Source organism: Barbatula barbatula (assembly GCF_947034865.1).
Source record: "Barbatula barbatula genome assembly, chromosome: 16".
NCBI lineage: Eukaryota > Metazoa > Chordata > Actinopteri > Cypriniformes > Nemacheilidae > Barbatula > Barbatula barbatula.
The window spans coordinates 11,484,828-11,512,116 of record NC_136779.1 but is presented as its reverse complement, the minus strand read 5'-3'; the positions used below and the strand labels follow the sequence as shown (position 1 = coordinate 11,512,116).

The 27,289-nt window shown below is 40.4% G+C and overlaps 1 protein-coding gene across 3 annotated transcripts; it reads right to left on the bottom strand.

Annotated features, from left to right (window-relative positions):
* Positions 1-2: 2 nt before the first annotated feature.
* mrtfba (myocardin related transcription factor Ba) lies at positions 3-26,154 on the bottom strand. 3 transcript variants are annotated; one of them, XM_079476559.1, is made up of 17 exons: positions 26,004-26,105; positions 25,556-25,660; positions 19,987-20,200; positions 14,564-14,629; positions 12,822-12,877; positions 12,472-12,547; positions 11,720-11,881; positions 11,376-11,548; positions 11,156-11,299; positions 10,422-10,672; positions 9,737-9,905; positions 8,829-9,566; positions 8,610-8,732; positions 7,560-7,727; positions 7,342-7,464; positions 4,227-4,287; positions 3-3,973 (listed from the first exon to the last, which is right to left on the bottom strand). In XM_079476559.1, exons 3-17 carry the CDS (start codon positions 20,120-20,122, stop codon positions 3,501-3,503), a joined length of 2,919 nt encoding a protein of 972 aa, XP_079332685.1. In that variant the 5' UTR covers positions 20,123-20,200; positions 25,556-25,660; positions 26,004-26,105; the 3' UTR covers positions 3-3,500. The 3 variants fall into 3 exon arrangements, with proteins under 3 accessions (XP_079332685.1, XP_079332684.1, XP_079332686.1); XM_079476558.1 differs by lacking the exon at positions 25,556-25,660 and having other exon boundaries at positions 26,004-26,154; XM_079476560.1 differs by lacking the exon at positions 25,556-25,660 and having other exon boundaries at positions 11,156-11,296; positions 26,004-26,154.
* Positions 26,155-27,289: the final 1,135 nt, after the last annotated feature.

Sequence of the window (27,289 nt, the reverse complement as noted above, 5' to 3'; positions counted from 1 at the left end):
TTCTGCATGTCATTCCTCTTATATATTTAAAAGATTTGAAACATTCTATACGACAGCATTTTCACAATACATCTCATTGACACATGATGACATATATACCTGTATCTTTAAAACTATTCACAAAATAGAGCTCATTGAGGTGTCGCACATGTATAAAAATATGTATTACATCCCTTCAAATATATACACAATGTGCAAAACATATGGAATACAAATTATGGATGTTCAGAGGCGGCTGTAAATGTCGCCCAGTGTCATCACATGACAGTTATGTAGACGAGTCCAGCAGACATTGTTGAAGGAAGGGCTAGGTAGAACTTACAGTATGCATAAGCTTGACAGGAGCTGAGCGTTGACATTTTGCAGAAGTTTGCAGCTCTCAGCTAAAACAAACATCTATGCAAATAAGTGATGTAAGACCAAGTTGATGCTTTGATATCTGATCAACCTCATAAACCATGTACAATACAGCACTGTATATAAAAAACACAAGTTCGTGTAGTATTGCTTTGCTTTCCAACAGTCCTTTCGAGCATTACATCGACACAGTTCCTCTTTTTGTCTCAACAGAAGAAACAAAGTTCTCACATATTCCAATGGACTAAATGAAAATGAATCAGTTCTGAACCAGCCATAGTTACAGCATAGTACAATATTTGGCCTCTTTGGTAATGACATTTTTTTCTTTTCTGGAGAGGCCACAATTTGGGCAAAAAATATTGTGTCAAGCCTTAAAATCAGAGTTGATGAATTCTCAGGCTGAACTAATGACGACAAAACAGAAGCAAAACTGCTGATAAAAGTTTTTATAAAAGCCCATCTTTAAAGGTGCTTTGATGCTGTGCGATTGATCCATGATGAACCGTTCATCACTGCAGCGTAAAAGTGCTGTACAAACAGAAGTTACATTGACACAATCTAAACAATTTCCCTTTTGAATTGAACATAACTTGCAAATATGGATGTGAGCAGAAGTGAACATGTATTGCCTTTCTTATAGGGGTAGGTTATCAAAAAATTTAAATTCTGTCATCATTAACTCACCGTCAGATTATTCCAAACCTGTAAAAATGTACTCGTTCTGCTAAACTCAATGGAAGATGTTTGGTCAGTAACCAAACAGATCTCATCCCCCGATGACTCCCTTAGTTTTTATTTTCCATACTATGGCAGTAAATGGGTGATGAGATCTGTTTGGTCACTGACATTCTTCCAAATATCTCCTGTTGTGTTGAGCAGAACGAAGAGATTAAGACAGGTTTGGAACAAACTCAAACTGAGTAAATTATGATGGAATTAAATACCCTCTACCCCCATTCAGGGGCAAACTACCCCTTTAAAGAAATGTGAATGTTAAAAATACAAACAGAGCAGGAAATAAAACGGTACAATTTTCCATGAGGAAAAATAAGTACAGATGTAACGCATCAAACAGAAAAACTACGACAAATAGGATGTGCTTCTCTGAAAGATTATTCACATTCTAGACAATATATTTCATTTATACAGATATTTCATTTGGAAGGTCTGTAGGCATTTTTCTTGTGGGACTCAACAAAAAAACTGACTAAACACATACATAAACAAACATGCATACACACGGACACTCACAAAACAAACATGCATCTACACATACATATATAAACAGACATAAAGACATTAGTACATGATAACTCATGAAAAGCAAAACAGAAACAAACAATGGAATTTTGTTATCTGACACCCTCAAAAGGGGCCAAGTTCACCCAAAAATGATCCTAAATTCACCCTCATGTCAATTTAAACCTGTATATTACCGCTATTTTCAGTGGAACACAAGAGAAAATATTTTGAGAAATGTATTTTTAGTGGTTTTGTGTCCATAAAATAGAAGTCAATGGGCACCAATGCTGTTTGGTTCCAACATACTTCACAATATCTTCATTTGTGTGCTACAGAAGAAAGTGTGACGTAAGTATTTTCATTTTTGGGTGAACTACTCCGTTAAACTGCCAATATCATATAACATGCACTGTGATGTCAGTAACAGCTTTAACCGTCTAATCCGATTATCTTCTGCTACGTAACTTCAGAGTGTTTTGCATTTCCTGACAGCTGGACAGTACAAAAATCCCACACTCTCATACATATAAGACCATTGTAATTAGTGTGAACTATGATGAACTATGAAACTATGACATTTACTTCTCAAAAAGAGTCTCTGAGCATTTTGCTCCATGACATGAAAAATAGGCAAGTGAGAACTTAAAATAGAAGGTACACTAGGCTAAAATTAAACCATGTATTAAATCTTAAAAAACAGATACATACAGTATGGCGCAGAAAACTAATGTGACAAACGTTTACACACACAGACACAATGATTCACATATACACAAATCATGGGTTGTGTATACAACAAGTTGACAAAAAATTTGTTTCTATCTTTCTTTAAAAATGTTCTCAGTATTTACACAAAACTGGATTCGTCTCAGACTGTTTAACAACAGAACTGATCGTCTGTTGTACACAAAATTGTTCCTTTTATTTGGCTTAAGCTGGAACCTTGTCTATGATGTCATTTCCTTGTGTGGCTATGACTAAAAGGATGATATCTGCAATTTCCTAAACCAAGTCAGCGAATGCTTTTTCCAAGTCCTTCCAACATAAGGTCAGTCCATCTCTGGTCTCCAGCCATTAAAACGATTTTCTCTCCTTAGAGAGAACAACAGACAGGCAGACTGTCTAAATGTACATTTTTAATTAAAAACAATAATAAAAAAGTTAATATAATTTAATCTTCATTAGGTTTCTGTTGCTGTTATTGCAGTCGGCGCTAAAACTGGGGATTCTGGGAAATGTAGTTTGACTGAGGTGTCACAACTAAGGATGAATCTGACAATCTGCTCATCTATAGAGACAGCCAACGTTTGTATAAGGTTTAAATTAGTTGAGATACTTGTAATCTGACTGCGACACCTATTCTATGTCAATGGGACGTGAACAAACACGAGCAAAAAAAGCCAAATTCAATTCGCTCCAAGTAGATGCCTTTCAGTGTAGCACAAAAAGGAGAGCACAGTCAGGATTAAGCCAGCAGTACCCACTTTTGTGCCCATTCCCATCAAACGAGAGCATTAATGTGAATAAGAACAGATGGTGAATAGAACCACACCATAAGTATACAGCAAGATGTCTCAAAGAAAGTCAATCACAGACGTAATCGCAACCTCAATCGTAGGCCTTAAAGAGACGGTTCACCCAAAAATTTAAATTATGACATACCCTTATGTTGTTTCAAACCTGTCAAATCTAAAAAACAGCAGCATCAACGTTCTCCTGTGTTACAACAGGTTTAGAAGAACAAAGGCTAAGAAAAATACAATAATAGGGTGGTGAACTGTCCCTTTAAGAACACAAACAAATCCCCATTTTGCTTACTTCAAGACCGCCAGACAAACAGCATATATATGAGATGTGCGAGTGAAGAAATGTGTTTTTAGGACAGAAAGTGAATCCCCTTAGTCCCAGTGTAGCTGCAGGTCATGAGTGTCCCCGAATTCAGAGTTGATGCCCAGCGTGTTGAGTCCGCCTATGGGCCCGGTAGTAAGGTCCAGCCACTCCATGTTGTCCATGGTGTCCTGCAGACCGAAGGAGAAGGAGGAAAGCAAGGGCGGGTCCGTGAAACTCAGCTCGCACGTGTCCATCGGGGAGTTTGGCAGCTCCAGGATCTGGTTTTGCAGTTCGTCTAACAGGCCAGAAGTCCTCTGCTCTGGGTCCCCGACAAGCGTGCCCTCTAGCAGGGCCTCCAGCTGGTGGTCAGAGTCCAGGGAGGCCAGGCTGGGCATGGGCTCTGTGAAGGCCGGTGGGTGTGCCATCTGAACCTGGGCGGGCGGTCTGGAAAGAGCCGTGTTGATAGGCAGGGTGATGACACTGGCTGTGACAGGCATCATCTTAGGCACAGATGAGTCCTGTTGACTAAAGGGGGTGATCTCTGCAGAAAAGAAAATGAGGGGCGGCTTGAGGACTATTCAAAATAAACATCTGAGCCTGATTGGTTCTTTTTTATTTGTTGTTATTGTTTTTTTATTTGATTTTAATTTTGTTGCCTGAAAGGTTTTTTGTGCAAGCGGTGGGCAAATAATTTAATAAATGACAAACGTATTTATTAAGTACTAATAAATAAAAACATTAATATATGACTGTCTCGTACGTCAACCATATCTTCAAAAATATGAAGAACTCACCTCCACTTTCTATTAAAATGTCAAAAAGATCATCCATCTGTTGACTTGTTGCCGTGGGAATCTACAGATGGACAATATAAAACAGATGATTTTTTATTTAGAGAGGCAGATAAAATAATTATGAACACTTTGAGCCAATTTTCCATAATCTGTAAAAAACAGATGGTTCCCTTTCTGTCGGTCTCTCGACGTTGTGTCGAACCGACAGATGGTCAACCTTGAGAACCAATCATCTACTGACAATTTTGAAAAGGCCAATGAAATTGCCGAATGAAATTTGCATGCCGGGCTCCGCCCCCGGATATCCGGGTATAAAATGGGAGCCGGCATGCTCATTCATTCACCTTTTGTTCTTCGGAGCCTTCGCATCGAATGACTAACGAAGCTTATATCTTGACGTGGTGCAGCGGATTGTCCCTTCCAGTGATCATCCCCCCCGGCGTTTCAGCAGTTCCAGAGGTGTTCGAGCTAATTTCTTCAGCGTGGCATGTCCCGCTGCTCTCGTGGTTGCGACTCCCTAATCGAGGAGGGGGACGGACATGATGTCTGCGTCAGGTATTTGGGCATCCAACACGCTGAGGCAGCTTTCGTGGAGTTATCCTTCCCGCACTGCGGGCGGATGACTATACAGACGTTGCGGTCAGGGGTGGCTGCTCTCCAGAATCACTCAGGCTAGGGCACCTGCCACAAGGCGGCTGTACGCCTTTAAGTGGCGCCTCTTCTCGTCTTGGTGTTCTTCTGGCAGAGAAGACCCACGGAATTGCTCGGTCAGGCATGTGCTGTCCTTCCTGCAGGAGAGGTTGGAGAGTAATCTCTCCCCTTCCACACTGAAAGTGTATGTAGCCGCCATCGCCGCTCATCACGAGCCAGTTGCTGGAAAACCTCTAGGGCAGCATGACCTGATCATCAGGTTCCTCAGGGGCGCGAGGAGGCTTAACCCACCTCGTCCACGCTCCATACCCTCTTGGGACCTCAATGTGGTCCTGGCGGGCCTTCAGAGGCCTCCCTTCGAGCCCCTTGGAGAGACCGCTCTTTCTCATCTTACGATGAAGACGGCTCTCCTGGTGGCGCTCACATCCATCAAGAGGGTGGGGGATCTGCAAGCATTTTCCGTGTCCACGGATTGCCAAAATTTCGGGCCCGGTGATTCTCACGTGATCCTGAGACCCCGGCCGGCTACATGCCCAAAGTTCCCACCACTCCTTTCCGGGACCAGGTGGTGAACTTGCAGGCGCTCCCCACCGGGGAGGAAGAGACAACCCCATCCGTGTTGTGTCCAATACGCGCCTTGCGCCTCTACGTGGACCGCACACAGAGCTTCAGAAGCTCTGAGCAGCTCTTTTTTTTTTCCGGAGGTCAGCAGAAGGGGAGGGCTGTCTCCAAACAGAGACTGGTGCACTGGATCCTGGACGCCGTCACGACGGCATACCGATCTCAGGACTGCCCGTGCCCGCTGGCAGTGAGGGCACAGTCCACTAGGGGTGTAGCCTCCTCGTGGGCACTGGCTCTGGGCGCCTCTCTGGCAGACATTTGCAGAGCTGCGGGTTGGGCTACACCCAACACCTTCGCGAGGTTCTACAACCTCCGCGTGGAACCGGTGTCAGCTCGAGTCTTACAGGGTAACAACAGGTGAGACCGGCGGCCGGTAGGGCGGCCGGTAGGGCGTACGCCTGCGAAGGGCGCCATCCCCCTCTTTAGGTGGGTCAGTGCGCTATCATCTGCCTCCCTTCTTTCTCCTCGGGCGAAGAATAGGCAGTCCATCCATCACTAAGCACTCAAGGCAGCGGGCTGAGCGGAGCAGCCTGCCACCTTTGGCGGGCCCAAGCTGAGTTACCCTCATGTAGCTCTAACCGACCTCAGTGCTCCAGACGTAATAACCCCCCCAGCAGGGTGGTTCTGTCTGAGATTCCGTCATGAGTTAGTTCCCCTCCTGGAACCCATGACCTTCCCCAGGTGGACATCCACCTTGCAGCATCCCGCACATACCTCCCATGAGCTCTTCCCTGCCGGTAAGACCATGTTGATGTTTCCACTGTATTCCCCCCGAGGGTGGGAAGTGGTCTCCGTAGCGCACCTCCCCATTGAGGAAATAGCGCTTACCCAGGGGTCCTACGGTACCGGACGGCTCTCGCCAATGACACCGTCTGAGATGGCCGAGGACAGGGGCTACCCATCTTTTCTAAAGCTCTGGGACCCCTGCCTACCTACTGGAAGGTTACAGACTCGCGACAGTGCTTACGTCTGACTCGCTTAGGCCGGTCAACGTCGTTGCGCTATAGATTGTGACGCGGCTAGTGCTGTGGTGTTTTCAATAGGAACCCCATCTGTCGGTTCGACACAACGTCGAGAGACCGACAGAAAGGGAACGTCTCGGTTATGTATGTAACCTTTGTTCCCTGATGGAGGGAACGAGACGTTGTGTCCTTCATGCCACAACAATAGCCGTCCGCTGCAGCAGTCAAGAGATGCTCTCAGGCTCCTCGGCACAAAAGGTGAATGAATGAGCATGCCGGCTCCCCTTTTATACCCGGATATCCGGGGGCGGAGCCCGGCATGCAAATTTAATTCGCCAATTTCATTGGCCTTTTCAAAATAGTCAGAAGATGATTGGTTCTCAAGGGCGAACCCCATCTGTCGGTTCGACACAACGTCTCGTTCCCTCCATCAGGGAACAGACGTTACATACGTAACCGAGACGTTTTTCATTCAGAGAGGAAGATAAAATAAATGTTAACATTCTGAGCCAATGTTCCATGTTCTGTTAAATACAAAGAGACAAAATAAGATTCAAAAAATAAATAGAGGGAACATGAATGATAAATACCTTTAATTATTTACTTTTTGACTAGTATAATTGTAATTTTCTGTAGAAATTAGATTTTGGCCAAAACAACCTAAATTTTTTAATCTGACCTAAACCTTATGTATTACTTCAGAAAACCGAGAACAAGACTAGAAAACTGGGAGACATTCTGCTTAATATCTCATTTATACAACACTGAAATTACATTAAATGAATACAATTGTTTTTTTGGGGGGTATAGGGGTGATTCAATGTCTAAAAAAGCCCAGATGCTATAAAGTGAACATGCACGCATTAAAAAACACAAATCACCTCTGAAAGTGTGGGGTTCTGTAGGCTGCGTGTTTGTTTGACAGCCTCCTCGTAACGGGGTGGCTCTCTGTTTTTGGGTGCCTGGTTGAAATCTGAGGACTGCTGGATGAAGGAGGACTGGGGCTGAAAATTAAAATCAATTTTCAATGCAGATCAGCAACAAAAAACAAAAACACTTTTCCAACTTATATTAAAGGACAATTGGAATTGATTTCTACCTCATTTAGTGGCCCATTTATAAGAACGGGTGGGATGGGGGATGCCTGAGGAGAGATCCTATGCTCTGGGGAGCTGCTCAAAAAGCACTGAGGTATCTCCAGGCCAGCTCGGTTCTCACTAGCACTGTGTTGGAAACCTGACAACTCGCTGGGACCCACAGCCAGAGTCTGTATGAGGAGAAAACCAGTATACCATCCGTTACCAACCAAAAACCAGCTACTACATCTAAGAACTCAAGTTTCTAAACAAAGAACCACAACTTTAAATAAAAACAGAAACACATAGTTAAGGCCACTTCAGGTCATACTGGCTTGCTTCCATATGGCGGAGCTGTCAATGAAAATGTTCTCATCACAACCCATGAGCTCTAGTTACTTGCGCCCTTATCAAGGACTCGAGCCAGACTTGCTCACTATGTCAACAGTATGGCAATGTAGTTCTAGGGGAAACCTTAGCACGCTGCATGACTGCCAGGACAGACCGATTACAGCAGAGCGAAAGGCTCGAATAAGACCAGAAACTAGCATCAATCTCCTTGATGAATGACTCCTGTGGTCAGACAAAAGCAGATGATCCCAGTGTTAACAGATAAGAATCCCACTGGCATTGATTACTGTTCTTTCCTGGATTACATAGTTACTCAAAACTTAAACTACAACTTTGTAGTGTAACAAATGTAGTGACTAACCGATTTATCGGTCCAACTAATTAGCCGATATTTGCCAATTATCTTATTGGTCTGTGTCCAATTAATTTGTGTTTTCTCTTTTTTTGCCAATGAATCACACTCAGAACGGAAGTGAAGGAGAGAGTTTTAACCATTGTGACACAACTGGCACAATGTTAAACGGGTGCAACACCACCACCTACTGTTAGTGTCAACCAGATACTGGCACTGAATTATTTATAATTACAATATGGTACATTGTGACACCCCTAACACTTACTAAAGAGAAATGTAATCACAGTTGAGTATCAGTCATGATTTGCATATCAGTCGTTATACATTATTCATCTAGTATATTTATTAGTCTAGTATAAAGACCGACCTGAACTATGTGGTTGTGATTGACTAGCTGCCGTGTTGAAGTACTCTCAGCTTTGGTGGGTTGCAGCTGGGGGGTCTGAATTAAGCCCTGCCCTGACGGTGAGACAGCAGCCTGCAAGACGGACTGCGAAGAACATTTGAAATGTACACAATCAATAAAATCATTATTGTATGGGTCATCAATGTCTGTTTTGAAAAAATACAGTAACAATTTGTTCACCTGTAGTTTGACATTAGTGTTGGGCAGCTGGATGGTAGTGGTATTATTTGCCAGGGGCATTGGGAGAAGTATCTGCGTTCCCCCGTGTTGAGTTGTAAGAATTGTCTGGGGCTGTCCTATGACCCCTTGATGTCTGATAATAAACTGGGGGAGGGGGTTAGCGGTTACTTGGGGGGGATAGGGATCCTCAAGCTTGACCAGCATTGGTGTAGTGTGTGAATTCAACGTCCATTTGGGATTGACAGTGCTTTCAGTTTTGACAGAAGCCAACATGGCGGCCACGCTGGCCTTTTCCACAGGTGGAACGACCAGTCCGCTTCTTTTTTCCACCTCAAGCTGCATCTTCAGCGCCTCCACCAGTTTCTGTTCCTGCTCCAGTTTACGCAGCAGCTCCTCGATCTGACGCTCTTTTTGGTGTAGCCTTCGGTCCTGTTCCTCAGGAGCCGCCTTTACCACACTGCTGCTGTTACGGTTCTGTGGCTCAGTTTGTGCCTCCTCTCGCCTGTGAAGCTCTGTGGAAGTAGAGCTCATATTTTCTGAGGTCTGCTGGGAGGGCGTTGTAGTGGCACTGTATAATTCCATAGGGGTGCTGGAGGGCTGTGTGTTTGGTCCGGTGCAGTTGTTGAGTGCAGAAGCGATTGAGTTATCTTGGAAAGGTTTAAGTCGTTCAATAAGGTCAGTTTTTGTTCCCGACACTGGAAGACCACGTAACTTTAACTCCATTTTCAGCTCTGCCACCTGCCAAAATAATCCAATTTGTTTAGAAATCTATTGGGGAGCTGCTACCCAAGGCACAAAACAAACTAAAACAAATTTACTTGTTGGAAAATGATAAGTGTATTATCTACATGAATAACTTTGTATAATATTACACTCTTTGTGGGGTGTAGTAAAAAATCTCCTGGTACCTTCATCTCCTCCAGGTGGGCTGGTAGTACACCAGCCTTGCGGGTGGAAAGGGTGCTGTTAGGCCGCACAGGTGTTGCTGTGGGCAGAGAAACCACGATGGAGGCTGGAAGTTTGCTGGTACTGTTGATAGCCACTGTGGCACTGCCATTTTGGCCCTCCATTACAGGCCTGGTGATTAATGTGCGAGGAGGGACATAGATGAGAGAAGAGAGGAACAAAATCACTTCACAACATCACAGCAGGAACAACTGTGTCCACCCACTCCTGTTCTCAATAAATAAACGCCACAGAAGAATGCATAGGCAAAAAACAAAGGCAGTTAAAATGCACATGAACACAAGGAAGCAGAGGAAAAACCTCATCGACTTCCTGCCATTAACGAAAATCACCAAACAGGATTTGTTATTGGAAACTAGGTAATGGCCACTGGCCACACGATACTGTGTTTTTTAGACCTAAACAGATCATATGCACTCATTATTCAAATGGTTGTCAAAGGCTGCGCCAAGACAAGGCTTCAAAAGTACAAAATGAACTTTTACAACATACCATATCGTGCATGTTAAGACGTCAATTGGTTTGCAATAATTAAACCAGGTACCTGTGCTCAACTCAGTGACTGCATTGGAAAACTGGCTTTTATTTATTGATTACAAACACACAAAACCGGATGTCACTGCTCACTTAAGAGGTGCAGGAAGAATGGTCTGGTAGTTATAGTGCTGTTGTTGCTGTTGGCTGAGGATCTGTAGCTGCAGAAACAGCTGTTGTTGTTGTAGTAATCGAGCATATGACGAGTCCATCGGGGCTTGGTTGAGTTCTTGTTTCTGGTCTGGGGGAATGTACTGATGATATTTTAACTTTTTCACACGTGACTTGGCCTCCTTGCTCTTCTTGCTGCGGCTCTTATCTCCCGGTAACTTGGGTTGACTTTGCTGTAGATTGAAAGAGATATATGGAAACTTGTAGCATGATGTAGTACATCAGAATCAAGGCCATTTTAATCAAATTACATTTGATAAAGGGAAATTTGTAATTAGTGTACCACTAGAGTCAACCAAATGTAAATTACAAAACTAACTGCTCTTTACAAATGTCTTAAAGACACCCGTCTGCTACTGGTCGAATAGTGCCTCCTCATTAGTCCTGTCACAATATAAGATTTTCAATACATGGTAATTGGTGGTCAAAGAATTTCTGTACCACTATTGTCACAACATCTATTTTTTAAGTGCCTTTTGGCCAATAAAACACATTTGTAAGTTTTCTTTAGGCAAAACATAACACAAAAGCAGATTTATTTTACAATATTATCATAGGTGTAGAATTAACACAACATCGCTAATTTTGTTTTTAAAATCATGGTTATTGTCAATATTGTGACCCCCCATTCCTCATAATTGTGTCTCCTAACTGACCTTTACAAGGGTGGGTCCAGATTTCACAGGGGGCACAAACGTGACTGGACGCTGTGGCATGGGCACAGGAGAGCTAACCGTTGGCCAATTGGTGGAAAAAGGCTTGAGGAAATCTGTTGAAGTGGTTGTGACTGTGGGTAACTTCTGTAAAAAAAGCAAACAAATGATGACCCCAAACTTCTCATTGTGTTGTCTCTGAAGTCAAGCATACAGAACCTACCAGTAAAAAGTTATTGAGCAATGGTGGAGTCTCTTCCTTGGTCCGCACATCTCCGGGTGAAGCAGCAGAACCTTGGGACTCTTGACTGCCCGGCTGCTCAGGTGACAGAGCATCCCCGCTCTCCTCATCTATAGGGTAGCCTTCTAGAATTTTGGGGTAGTGCATCTGACCATCTATCCAATTAACACATGAAAGAACAAAGAACAATCATTCTCCATATTTAGCATTCATTTACAAAAAAGGCTACATCCATATTTAGGACACCACTTAGAAAAAACTTTGCAAACTTCCTATTGGCCACGGAATCTGTACACGCCCACCGATATTTGGATTAATATAATCACCAATGATGGCCTCCTTGACGCTGGAGTCTACAGGCAGGATATTCTTCTCCACCAGCTCCAAAGGCCCGGGCCGCTGAGCGATCTTCTCATTCAGGTCATCGGCCAGTCGAGCTCTCTTCAATTTCAGCTGCGTGGCCTGTAAAGAAGGTTCGGCCACAGTCTCTGCCAAATCACAGAAAACCACGGACAATCAGCAATGCAATTACACAAACCACTCTTGAACAACCATCACAACAATCAAGACCAAACGAAACCATGGCAGTAAACAATAGACAAGCCCTGCATGAATCTGGATTCATCCCAATTTCAAGAAATATTAGAAAATCCTGTCATCATTCACTGTGGAATAGAAAAGTGGAATAGAAAAGGAGACATAATGCTGAATTTCCAGAGTTTTATTTTTATTTTGAAGACCATGACTTTGCATTAAAAGCCTTGAAGTGATAGTTTAACTTTTGCAGAACACAAAAGAAGATATTTTGGAGAATGTTGTTAACTGGCACCTATTCACTTGCATTGTTTTTTTGTCTATATAATAGAAATGAATGGGTAAAACCACAGATGATAAGAAGGTGTATGAACAATGACAGAATTTAAACTTTTGGGTGAGATTTTTCTGCAATGAGTCCCCATTTCTGAATATTGACCTATAGCAATAGATCTGTAGGTCTGAAATGTGGTCAACATAACCTATGTTTGTACCATGCCCATTTTCTGCCAGTGTACCTCATGCGACGTGAAGGGAAAATTACCTTGTAAAATGTGCATCCGTACCAACTCGGCCCTTTCTGGACGGCTGCGGATCTTGTGCTTTAGGAAATTTTCGGTCTACAGAGAGACAAAGGATTCAGAGTTTAAAATCCAAATCCCTTTGCAATTCACGGATAAAACGCTACCACTCCAAAGAGTTTGTAATGATCCCCTCTGTGCTTAGCAAATTACAAACACATTTAAAGAGGCCTTAAGCCGTTAAAAAAACAGAGAGGTTCACGTGTATCCCCTTAGAGAGCTGTGGAACCCTCAAGGGGTTTTAAGAAGGATCATAGACCCCAGATGATTTAGGAAAGTGCAGGACGACTGAGTCTTGGTGGTCCGCTCTTACCCTGGCTCTCTCAAGGCTGCGGATCTGTTCGTGGAAGGCTGCCGGGCTCTTCAGGGCTGTAAAGTCACACATACAGAGGATCAGTCTCAGGAAGACACAAGGTCATTACCCACACACTTCAAACACACGCTGCGCTTTCATCTTCTCCGGTCTTTCAAAGTGCTGCTTACTAGCAATTGCTGTAGTGCCTGGTTTCACATGGAGATATTGCTCAGAGATGAAGAGAGGTAGAAGGACACCCTGAGATTAACGTACTGTTAGTCGCAAACTTCAAGAACAGACAGCTGACTCTTAATCTGCAGGATCTGAATATGATTTTACAATGATCGATGAGACAGCATGCAAAGCTAGTTTTAAGCGAGTTTAAACGCTGTCACGCGCTGCTCGCTGACTGGGTTTGAACGGAAAATGACTGAGCAATAATGGAACAAACTGATGTGTTTGTTTGATGTGCGGCGGTCATCCATTGCCTGCTGACAGACGACTATGATGTAAAAAGAGAGAAACTGTGGTACAGCAACCACAGCAACAGATTTCCTCTCTTGAATGTAAATTGACAGGATGTTTCAATCAACATAAAAACAAAACTGACTTTTTTATTTTTCTGAAGGCACCTTTCTAGTCTCGTTATTCTTTAATCAAAAAGTTTGAACGGGCTTTGCCTCGAAAATGTTTTTTTGTGTGTGTGTGACATCTTAAATCCCTCTACTTGAACTTTTTCCCTCTAGCCAATCGTCTGTCTTCTGCTACATAACACCTCATTTGTACAAGCCATGACTACATTTCATGTGGATATCATTTGTATTATGGGGTGCCGCAAGGGTGGTGTATTTTTGAAGGCATCACACACTGGTTTCCTCATCAAAAACGTATGGATTTTTTTTATAGACTTCTGAAAGATCACAAAAAAGAAAACTCTCTGATTATAAAATGTTTGTGGCGTTTAGACGTTTTGTCTATCAAGATCATCTTTACAAATTAACACAACATTTACAAAATGTGAAGCCTAAATACATAAGCAAAAGTAAAAAGCTAACATGAGGCTATAGTTGCTAGACATCAACATAAATAAATCAACATAAATCTCGCAAACATTTGCACAAATATATGCGTAATAATGTTCATAACGTCCACCAGATAGCACAGATATGTCTGTAACATGTCTGCTGAATATCTGGAGAGCTGCTGCGATAAAACATCCGATTCTCATTCTGTATAATAAACATCTTACCAACGTCATTACGGGTGTGTTTTAAGTAGTAGAATAAAGAGTGAATGTATTTCAGGCATTTAACCAAAAAACCCTTTTAAAAAACCCATTGACCTTGGGGGACGGAACCACAAAATGTGCTTAAATGCTAACTCACTTCTGGGTTTTGCATTCAAAAACACATTATTCCAGTACTGCATTCAATTTGGTCAGTCGAGTCATTCCAAGGTATATAAAACAATAACAACCACTAAAACTGACAACGCACAAAACTGATCTTGTCGGGTTTATTTTGCAATAACTACCTGCTGGATGTACATTATCACTTACTCTACATATAACAAGACTCAAAAAAAGACTGTGTGCCTAGAAACTCAAAATAGGGACAACACAGGAATGGGCCTCAACTGGCCTGAGACTGCCTCCTTAAAATTAAGACCTGAAGTAAAACAAATCAAGTAAATATAATGAATATTCGCCTACCTACACTGGTGCATGCATCAGTATTAAACAGCAGGGGTCATGTACTCACGTGGCATGATGCCTTGATCTACGAGCTGCTCGCGGGTACGTCTCTGCTGCAGCCGGAGCTGGAGAACTGGTGGAGAGAAGCAGAAAGGTTATGCTCTTGACCCAATCAGACTTTTTGACACCTGGTTAACAAATCTACATAAATACATAAACAGGGGAAACTGAGCTTAAGCGCAACCCGAGATCACACGTTTCCTCTTTAGCATTACGTAAGAGTGACCATTCAAAATGTCTTTCCTGCTACCATAACACCGGGGCACTTGAGTGACCCTTTTGAAGCACGCTGTGATACACACACTTCCTGGGAAAATTCGGAAGACATTATTCTTTTGCCTTTTTGGCTGAGCCTCCCGGATTTACTTGGCTGATTATAATAACATCTTAAATTGGTCAGAGCAGTCTGAACATATGACATTATCAGAAAATCTGTCAGCAGGGGTATTCATTAACCAAAATCCATAAACGCACAAGGCCAGTGCAAAAATAGCAGGCAGGAACATTTTACAATTTAGGTCAAACATTAAACATTGTTTTTTTGTTGAAGTTAATATCCTATAGCAGCAAAGAATGCCCTTAGCAATCCCGAGGTCATGGTTTTAATTACAAGGGGAAAACGAATCTAATGGCAAAGTACTACAAGCTTTTGTAAATTACTGCATTTTAAAAATGAACAGTAATAAAATAATTTACACCCATTTGTGTAATTTACACCCATTACACCCATAAGGTCGCCTGAGGTGATGAAGAAAACAATTGTCATTTTACCACTTTCACTATGAATCTCTGCTCTTAAATGTGAGATGTGTCATTTCTGCACCATAAAAAAAAAAAACTTTTGTCAGTCACTTTATATATGATTGCTTTAACATACATTACAAACTGCCCCGGTACAGTCGACGCAACACAAACAAATAGAGATCTTTTGACTGTGCCATTGTATTTTCAATACATTTTTTCAATACGATTTGAGGAGTCAAGCTACTATTGATGTGCGGGTCTGGGTTTTACCAAACCCGCTGGTCCCGCTTTTATGAAATAATTTGGCCCGCCCCAGCACCACTGTATCTATTTTTACAGCCCGCCCCGAAACCGCGGCTATTAAATAGATCGTTTTAACTCTCATTTGCATGAGTAAATTGCATACAAAGCATTAAGCAAGCTTAGTACATTAAGACTCTATTTTCAAAACCGAATCCTTACCTTAACCGAATCCTTGCCCGATTGTAAGCTTATACATTTATAAATAGAGCTTCTAGGTACGATTTATCAGATGTTAAAGGGATAGTTCAACCAAAAAAGTTTGTCATCATTTACTCACCCTTATGTTATTTCATACCTGTATGAATTTCTTTCTTCCGATGAACACAAAGACAGATATTTGGAAGAATGCTATGTTCCGGGACGTCATTGACTACCATCGTAGGAAGAACTCAATGGTATCCAAAGGTCCCCGGGAACTCTTTGTTATCCTTAATTCTTCAAAATATCTCATTATGTGTTCAACAGAACAAAAAAATAAAATATATTTTTCATACTATGGTAGTGGATAATGTCCCAGAACTGAAAATCTAAACATTCTTCCAAATATCTTTCTTTGTGTTCATTGGAACAATGAAATGTATACAGGTTTGAAACACCCTGAGGGTGAGTGAATGATGACAGATTTTTGGATGAACTATCCCTTTAGGTGTAAGTGTAAAGCAGAAGTAGATGTGATATCAGTTGACCTCGCCAAACATTAGTACATTAAAGGGATAGTTCAATCAAAAATAAAAAAAACTGTCATCATTTACTCACCCTTGTTGAACACAAAGTGAGATCATTTAAAGAATTTAGGAACACAAACAGTTCAGTGGCTCCTTTGACTACCATTGAATTTTTCCTACTATGGCTGTCACAGAATTGAAAATTGCTAACATTCTTCCAAATATCTTTGTGTTCATCACAACAAAGTAATTTACACAGGTATGACATGACATGAGGGCGAGCAATTGATGACAGAATTTTCATTTTGGGTGAACTATCAATTTAAGTCATTTTTTCTTCAACAGTTAAAAATTGCAGCTTGACAGTAAGAAAATAGTGTGCCATGAAGTTGAACATAATGGGGCCTTTGCTACAGTATAACAGCAGGATAATAGATGCATTCCCGTTCCTCTGACTGCAGATAACTCGACATTGACCTTGATCCTAATCGGGTAAATGTTTCACTTGAGGCGTAGAATACAAAACTTAAGTTGGATGTCAGAAAATGTGTTTACTGTAGATCTCCTGAATCTCCAATGCAAAGATAACATTGCAGCTCTTTAGGTTGAGTTACTTCACATATCTCTTCTATAAGAGCCGTGTAAGAATTCAGACCGACCAACACTTCAACTCAGTAGCTTGAAAACAGTTACTTGAAAGAAAGTCATTGAGGTCCATTCAAATGCTTCACGGCTTTCAAAAAAAGATGCTGTTTATCAGGAACAATCACGATTATCCTATTTTGCATCCGATGCGTAACCTCAAACGGTCGCTGCTGATTATTTAGAGTAACTGCAGAGCAAAGCACTTATCTCAGTCATGAAAGCCTGCTGAGTTTTCTGTTTTTTTAAAGGGTATCATGCAAATTTCCATTACACTTCAGCCCAGCAAACACAGTTGAACAAAGCTTCAGTAAGCAAAAAAAAAAGCTATTCAGAATGAGTTAAACCTGCGACAGATCAGTTTTGAGATATCCACCTCTCAGAGTCGAGCAGCACGCAGCAGAACCTGACATGATGCTTCTTCTGTAGGTGTCATGATGCTCCAATCCTAAGCAAGCCATGCTGTCCGCCCGTCCTTACAAAAAGGTCCCTGGGCTCCAGACAGGGAGAAAAACTTCACAAAGAAAAGGCATGCAGATCCAGTTCTTCAGGGCTTTCCATGCACAGTTAGCAGCTCCTCTGAAACTGGGACTCCCTCAGACCAGAGAGCATCTCTGCTCCTCAGAGTGAGAAAGGAGGGAACATAAAGACCAGGGCATGGTTAACCCTTCCCTGCCAATGAATCCTCATGATTCAGATTTAGGTTTAGTTAGGGTACTGGAAAAAATGCCTGGAAGATGCTTGAGCGTGAACTTGTTTATTGTTTTAATGTTCAAAGCATTTTGTCCTGCCGTTGGATCTTCACATCACAATTATTAGAGGTGAAAAAGAAAACCGTAAAATAAAATCTTTTCAGGTTAAAGATAGATGGGTCATGAAAGTAGATGGGAGCCGTAAAAAACAACTTTCATCCAGAAATAATCATCTTCTTCTTCATCATCATCAACATAGTTGGGCTGTGCGATGTGTTTAAAAAAATGTACGATAATCGACTTTAAAATCATTGCGATATACGATAATAATGGGTGTGTATGACCTCATACAACTTGGCGCAGACGATCAATCTGCAGATACGGACCGGGAGGGAATTCGTTCCGGACCTGCCAGCTGCCACACCAACATGCACGCCTGCACACACAGGCGTACAAACCAGTGTTGCAGTGTCTTCTTTCATAAGGTAAAGCGCATAGATAAAACATAGCTTTTAAGTAGTAGAAAGACTTAACAGGTGTCCTGAAATGTCATCCTACCTGTCAGATTATCCTACCAGGCATGTGCACATCAATGTTACGTCACATTTTAGCACTATAAAATCCTTCTACCTGTATATTTTATACTGGTACGGGAATATGGCGGTGTATTTTCGTTGTTAAATCATTCTACATATGATTTAATACCTATAGAACAATTTGACTGTAAATTAATCCTACATGTTTCTTTTATGTTTGTAGGATAATCTGACTGTTAATGTATTTTATGTGTTTATTTTGTCGATGTGGTTTAGAATATATTAAGTTTTGCCCTGCGGAAGGAAAATATTACATGGTAGAACAATTTGAACACCGGCACAGCCCCGCGAGCATGATGTTTTGATTTGCCGACGCAACTCGTCTTTCTATTGGTCTATCTGTGCAGGGACCGGCAGAAAACAGCAGCTCATTAAACTGACGGAACAAAACAGCGTTTCCAAAATTCTGTCACTATTACTGACTGCCTGGCATATGAACATAAACGTTCACGCTAAAGCCTACATCACATGATGATGTGTATTTCCCATTATAATACATTTTCGTCTGGTATCTGTCTGTTGTAATCGACATTGGGATATTTGGACATTGGCGATAAACGATAACTTCGTCACATCGCCCAGCCCTACAACATAGTAAACATCATCTTTGACAGACCGCCAGAGGATGAGTAACTGACACAGACCACTCACTGCCAGAGTGGTTTACATTCCACTCGACATGACCTCGGCATAACTAGAGACCTAGAGGTGCAGCCCTTATAGAGCTGTAAGCCAGCACATGCAGCCAACGTTGTCCTGTGACCTTTCACATGTCAATCAATGTCTGCCTCCAAACGACGAGGCAAAGAAAACGACGGTTTCTGTTTACTAAGGACTGAGAGAATGGAAAAAGAGCCTCTCCTTCTTAGTGGGCACAAAAATAAAATGTTATTTATTCGACTGGAGATAGAGGCAAACCTAATCAGGATATGCTGTGAATTTCAATAGTAAGTTAATTAAAGCGCCTGAATTTATACAAGCTGTTATTACAAAGCGGCAATGAATATCATTCCAGACCGAGGCCAAATTTAAAATCTCACAATAAATTCCCTTTTGACCAAAAATGGCCAGAAATCTGACTGATGGCAAACATTTAGCCAAGAAAGACATCTAAATCGGATATCTTTGTTGAAGGAAAAACAACCTAGTACCAGTCTGCTCTGTACTGCTTGAAGGAACGGATAAACCAAAAATTACAACTGTCATTTATTCACCCTTATGTCTTTTGATGACTTAGTGAAACACAATTTTTTTTTCATTTTTAGCAGAATGTCCAACAGAAACTTTCAGGTAAAAATAACTTCAATTTAAGTTTGTGCCTAGCAATTGGGTTCAAAATGATAATTTTATATAAAAATGTACTTCATTCATGTATTAATATGTATCAACAATAAAATCTTCCTAAGGTATCATGGCTCCGCTTTTGTTTTTTACTGAAACGTGCTATGGGATTGATTGAAATTGTAACAAAATTTATAAGGCCTTTTTTGTAAAAAAAAAAAAAAAAAAAAAAAAAAAAAAAAAAGTTACAATGTCAATTAAAGTTGGTAAGTAAATGCTTTTAAACATGTCATACTTTTCTTTTAATGAATAAAAACGAAATTTGTGGAAAGTGTTTTTAAGAAAATCATGTTTGACAACCAAGATTTTGTGTGAATCACCAATTGTAGCTTGAGCATTGCTATGTGGTCAGTTTAATACTGAAAGTCCAAAGATTCTACTTCTTCCCATATAAGGTGTGATCCATGGGAGTTTTTTCAAAGGAGTTTTTTTATGCCCAGAACTTACCATTCTTGCGCTCGTTGAGGGGGGGCAGATTCTGGTTGGGATGCAAGGACAGCTCGCCCATCTCATGGGTAACAGCCTCACTTTGTGGACTGGGCGCCAACACACCCCCAATCCCAGCATCCCCTTGGTCCTCCATGTCTCCTCGGTGAGGAGCCAAAGGTCTCGCTGGAGATCAGCAGGAGGTACGTTCCCAGAAAGGTCCTCAGTTCACGCTCTGCAAAAGACAAAACCAGATTCAGGTGATGAATAACGGTCAAAGAGCACAAAAACTCGAGCAGAGGCAACGGCTTTGTATTACAAGCAATAAACAAAATCTGTCATAAATGGAGCATTATATGAGAATGATGCAATAGGTCAAGGATGTGGTAATGTCTGTAATATCACTCTAGCCATGAAAAAAAAAACAAGAGGAGGGCATATTTCAAATCTATGGCAGTTGCTGCTCTTGACCTTATTATATCTCAAAACGTGAACAAATAATCTCCACAGGGTTTGAATGAATGGACACGGTGTTTGGAAGCCTATCATTACTTTGCATCACCGTGGATGCGAAACCAATAAAAACAAATACAGTCCTCACCATGGTGCTGTAAAAGGCTAGTACGCACTAAAACCACATCAGCACAAACCGCAGTCATTACTTCCCAGGAAACATTCAGCATTCAAAAACCCCTAGTCATGTCATATGGGAATCCAGCATCTCATTCTTTTCCTGATTTTACTGGCAGGTTAAGAAACTATTTCAAATGTATCATTCCAAAACAAATGCTGACATTTTTGCTCATGTGGAATTTTGTCTCTTAGCTGCAATCTGTTAAAATATAAAGCATATTTCATGTCTCGAATAATCTTTAAAAGACAGACTGTCCTGTAAGCACTGTGCACCCTCACAATTCTTGTGGGTACCCAAACACATCCCATCCTAAAGAAAATGGTTCTTTTCAAAAACAATGTCAGCTTTTGAGATATAAATGCCAGCAATTTCTACCGACTGATGTATTGGGCCTTCTTCATTAAGTAAAACATTGTGGGACCTGTGGTCACTTATCTAATAAAAGATCACAAACATGTTTGGGAATGTAGATGTACTGCATAAAACATCATGGCCTAAATTGACCCCTAAAATGACTTGTCGCATAATTTATGTATTTCCTGTAACTGTCCATTATGAACGTAATGATCAAGAAAACCAACGAGGAAGCTAAACACGATGTACTGCAAATAAACATTCACAAACAATAGTGTGCAGCTATAATACTAACAGGCCATGCCTCAGTGTGTGCTTACATAACACTAACGCTAATGCCAACATCTTCTGTTATTGGTTATTTTTGGATTTCATACACTCTCTGTCCTATAAAGCCTCATGTTTGATAGTTGGCAAAACCCACAATTTGTTTATGTTTTGCAGAGGAGTGTGCCAGCATCTTGCACACAAGGTGCAAGGATTGTAAGTCTGCTTTTAGTCCTTGATAGTCACTGTTGCTAAGATACGATAACCTCCCACACAAATAAACTCAAGCTGCTGGATTACATCTCTCAATTTCTTTAGTGCGCAGTGTTTGTTTTAGCTCATTTAGCACCAGGGCAAAAGTGAAAATGATTTAGTTGGTCTTTTAGGGATGTATTTTAAAAATGTACCTATGAAACATTCTGTGCATGCAGCTTGATGTGTATAAAAAACACGGTTAGTAAAAAAAAAGGTTTGAGTAACCAGGTAACAACAAATTTTAGTCACACATACTCTATGCAAATGCTAGTATATACCAAAGAATTAACTAAAAAAATCATATTCTGACCTTACACAACTGACATTACTTGTGAATCCAAAGGTAGAAATGTTCAGCATAAGTTTATTTTTATGAAGGTTAAAGGTCCAGATTGTGAAATTTAGCGACATCTATGGGTGGGGTGGCGAATTGCAAGCAATGGTCCGTCCCTCCCTTTCGAAGCTCTAGGGTGGCTGACATGGGATTAAGATGTCATCACGCTTTCGCTTCTTTGCCGAAGGAGATAACATATTTACGAAATTCTCTTTAGAGCAGTTCGTCCAGGGATACTCTAAACAACATGGTGAATTCCATGTAAGGGGACCTGCGGTGTATGCACTAGAAATAGCTCATTCTAAGGTAATAAAACAAAAAGCTTCATTAAGTAAGGTCTTTATACACCTCTGAAGACAAAGTTGTCTATTATATTGCATTTCTTAATATCACACATTGCACCTTTAAGACAACAACTCACATTTATGATGTAAATTATTAACAAAATAAGAACTTCAACATTTCTTTTATCTCTTTACTATATAAACATGCCAAAGAATTTCATCTTCAGAACACAATAGAAGATATTTTGAAGAAAATTGTTAACCAAACAACACTACCCCCCCATTAACTTACATTGTATAGACAAAAACGTTATTCTAAATATCTTATTTTGTGTGCCACCTTCAAAATAGATGTGAACTAAGGTGAACTATTCCTCTAAAACTCATGACAACGTCACATCACCCACTCACACTTTACAGTACATTAAATACTAAATGCTAAAAATTGATACTTAAAGTCAGATGTGAAAATAACAAATGATATCCAACATAAAAAGAATATGGACTGTGCTGTTTCCAGCATGTCTCACTGTAAAAGTGAACTCAAGGCTCGACAGTTTTCCACACAGCGTGGTGGTATATGATGAACCTTTAAACCTATATATCAGAATAATGACAAGCAATATCAAGATTGATTCCTTTTCTAATAATGCACTCATATGCGGTGTTAGTCAAAGAAAATTAAAGCACATTCACTTTTATTCAGAACGTGCAATCCCAGGAAAACAAACCCATTAACTTTGCAATGCTAGCACCATTCACTACAAGTTATAGAAGAAGGCACTTAAATTTCTCACCATGGGTCAAGCAGTTTCTCCAATGAACCTCGCAAATGCACGGAAAAGTAAACGCTGAAGCTACTTTGTTTTATCAAGGATGGCTCTGTACATTTAAAGTCACATATTTGACAGTTTTATTTTTAATGCTAGTAACTTCTCCTCTGCTGTTCAGAGACAGACCAGGTGAAACAGTTCTTATCAAATGGTCTGTTCAAAGTTGATACATCACAGACCACCTACCTTACAGGTAATAAGTGTAATTGTTGTTATCACCACTTCACTATAAAAATGTGTCATGAGGCAAAACCATTTGACAATGACCGTCCTAAAAAGCATGTGTTACATATGGAACAATTATGATCATAAAGACAAACTACTATAAGTCTTCTGTAAATTAAGGGACATTTCACCCCAAAAAAATTATTCTTTCATTACTTATTCACAGTTACATGACTTCAAACCTGTGTGACTTTCTTTCTTCTGCATTACCCGAAATACAAATTCTGAACAACATTGATATTATATGGATACAAAACCACTGGGACATTTCTCAAAATATCTTCTTTTCGGTTTCACAGAATAAAGAGTTTTATAGGTATTGAATGACATGAACGTGAATCAAAGGTTGGGTGAACTTTCCCTTTAAGATTCAACACATTCCTCAGGAGGGTGTTTGATAAAAACCATAAACAGATAAGCTTAAAACCCTGCTATAACAACACTAGGGTCTGCACATTTTAGGGCTGTGCAATTAATCCAAAATGAATCTTAATCATCAGTTTTGGCCTACATCAATTGCAAAAAAAAAAAGATTGAGGAAAAACGATTATTGTGCCGCATTCCATTTCGCAATGATCCTCTCTTTTCTTGTTGTGTAAATCCACAGTGCACACCTTTGCTTTACATTGGTTCAGCAGTGCAATTTCTTTACATTTATTTTTCAGTTAAATTCAGACTTTAAAAGCCAGGTTTTTTCTAGTTTCTATGTTGTTTGAGGGGTTGATGAGTAATCGTGTTAAATAATGGGGATCTTAATATTGGGCAAAATTATCGCGATAATGTTTTTTGTCATAATAGAGCAGCCCTAGCACATTTTACTGAATCGAGAGATAAGCAGGTAAACTTCTATGACACCTCACTGAGAAATGACCTGACTTTGTAATGACGTCCAGCAATGTTAATGAATAGATACTGTGGCAGAGCTTGAGTTTTTATTGGCTGAACACTTCCATACAAAAACAACAACAAAAGTGATTTGCAAGAGACATTTCATTTTTAACCATCTGAGCTTGGACAGTTCACACACAACTGTGAGTTCTTTCATACTCGTACGTCATTTGAAAGCTGTATGACTTTCTTTCTTCTGCAAAACATAAAAGAAGATTTTATAAAGAACGTTGGAAACCACGCAATATGAGACCCGAGCCCACTGACTTTCCTCGTATGAACACATAACCACAGAGAATCTCAAAATATCATAGTTTGTGTTGCACAGAATAATCATAAAGGTTTTCAACGGCATGGGTGAATACATTATAACAGAATTTTACTTTCTGGGTTAAATATCTCTTTGAATATGAATGTAATATGAAAAAGAATGCCATAACCCATGTGACTTTAATAACATAATGCAGTTCTTGTTTTATTGAAGCTGCGGTAAACTTTTGCATTGTTCTAGTAGTGAAGTTACAACCTTTTTGTTTTTTCTCTGAGAAGCTGTGCTCTCTAGTTCTCCTTTTAACAGATTGCTTCTTCATCACAATCGGGGCGGACTGGCTATCTGGTGTAAGCTATCGTTCGGGACCGGTAACGGACGCTTTTGGTGAATTATAAATGCGAGTGAAAGCTAAAGACACTTGTGGGCCAAAAAATCCAGGGCTAATTTCTCTTCCCAGTCCAGCCCTGATCACAATGCCAACATGTAATTGTCTAAAGCGACCCCATTGACAGTGATATGAACCTGAATTTGCTGAGGCATGCCTCAGATATATGGTGATGCCATATTTTAATCCCTGCATATTTAAAGCGGTGACGGATCATTAACTACTTATATTTACATAAATCTTATTATGAAGTGTCATTTATTTCAATAATATCCAAAATCAATGACCAAACAATGCCAAGACATATCAGATGTTGCATATTCGGTTAATGCCTCAGGATACATTCACTCAGAACTGACACGATCAAGTATATGAATAAAAGTGACTGAAAGTGACAGGAGGTCAAAATCATTCATACATCTCCGCTGAAAAAAAATCACAAACTTACAATTATGAAGTTCTTCAGCTGTTAACCATTAAAACCATTATACAATTCCTTTATGTAGTCTTTTGTGTCTTATTCCAATAGTGTTTAATGGTATTATATTGGTCCCTACCTGCCAGATAACCTCCCACCAAAAGACCCAACGCATTATCAATAGAGAGACCATTATACTTTTCCTTAAAACCAATGCAATTCCTATCATAAATACTATATCCATTAGAATTAGAAGGCAAAAATCATTCAGATCGGATTGTGTTTCAGCTTGTCAGTAATGTAATAATTCATTTAAAAGCAAAGTCGCATATAGAGAAAAGCCCCAATCCATCAATTCAGACATTTATCATCACTGGCGATGACACGAGGGCAGTCAAAGATCCTCCTGTATAACGTTACACTTGCGTGGGACTCAACTCACGTCTGATCCGAAGCCTTTACATCTGTCGGGTTGTTTACAGTCGTCAGTGTCAGTGTCAGTCAGACTTCAATAGGACGCATAACTTGCGTGTTTAACATTGCTGTCCTGCAGAACACAAGACAAGCTGATAGCATCTACAGCATTAACGTCTGTAATAACACTATCTTACGACAGACACGTGAAACAACAGACCATAAACTATGTACAGACATAAGTTAGCATGCTAGTGCCTCACTAAACCTTCAAGAAGCGTTTTTAATCCTGACATTCAGAAGCGATTTAAAGCGCCATTCGAAAGCGAAACAATATTTTAGGTTGACATTGTTAGAGTGGATAAATTGGATGTACATGGCAGCCATGCTTCGTATTTATCAATGTCTCTATCATCACTACATCAGACACCGCGACAGACAGAAATCACTTACTGTCACATAACGTCAGATCGTACCTTAATCCCTATGGGCGTGTCTCGCTTGCATCTGTCTCTGCCCTTGGTTTAATGCTCCATAATTGTCCTTGATATGCTCGCCCATGTACCCAGGGATTGATACTGTTTTTCTTTGAGACTGAAGTTTTTTCTTTTTTTGAGGAAATAAAATGGCGGCTGTTGGTCTGCACCTAGTGACGCAAACAGAGGTGAGAGCAGACTCGCCGACAGAGGGCGCTACTGTTACGAGCATGTTTTGTAGCCAGAAGGCTATAAAAATACATCTGTATCATTAAGCTTTTGGATATTTTATTCAAAACTTTCATTACAGAATAAGCATTTTAAATGGAGAGGGGAATATCATGATGAAATTGTTACAAACCCCGATAAAGTCAAGGGGTAGACGAGGTTGCGGTCACTTCAATCCCCCAAAAAGGAGGAAGAAAGGGAAGCATCTCTTCAGGAAGGCCAACACAATAAGCATAACGTTCTTCTAACTGCCCAGGTAAAACTTATGTAACCTGTATCAAAAGAAAAAAACAACAGAAAACAACCTGTCCTTGACTAACAAAAACATTGACAAAAAATCAGAGCTTAAAGAAAATGGAACCCTCTCCCTACAGCTTCCTAAAAGTATGAAAAAGGAAGTATTTACATAAGATTAAAGAATAAACCAAAATAATCAAAATGATTAATGGTCAGTTACAGCAACACACAATACATCCACTAGGGGAGAACAATAAGAAAATTATGATACATTCATAGAAAATACGTCCACAGGACGCAAGAATTTTCTTTTTCTCTATTTCATAACACTTAGTTTTAATCATATCCTTTCTTCAGTGCTTTTTGCAGCCTTCTTTTTTGCCAAGATAACAGCTCTGAGTCTTCACCTATAAAGCCAAAAGAGTTTAGAGAACACCTGACAAGAGATCTGAGACAATACCTTCATCTAGAATCACTCCAGACCCTTCAGATTTCCAGCTCCATGTTAGTGCTTCTCCTTTTCAGTTCTTCCCACTCATTTTCTATAGAGTTCACGTAAGGGGACTTGGATGGCAATGGCAGAAGCTTTGTCTTGTGCTCAGTGACCCATGTTGTTTTTATATTTGTTGTTAGATCATTGTCCTGTTGGAAGATCCAAACCTATACCTGACTCCTAGTAGGGGAAGTCAGGTTTAGATTTTTTATCTATTGATATTTGCTAGAATCCATGATGCCATCTATGTGAACAAGATATCCAAAATCCCCAGCAAAGAATAATACCTAAAACATAAATTAAAGATACAGTAATGTATATCATTTTT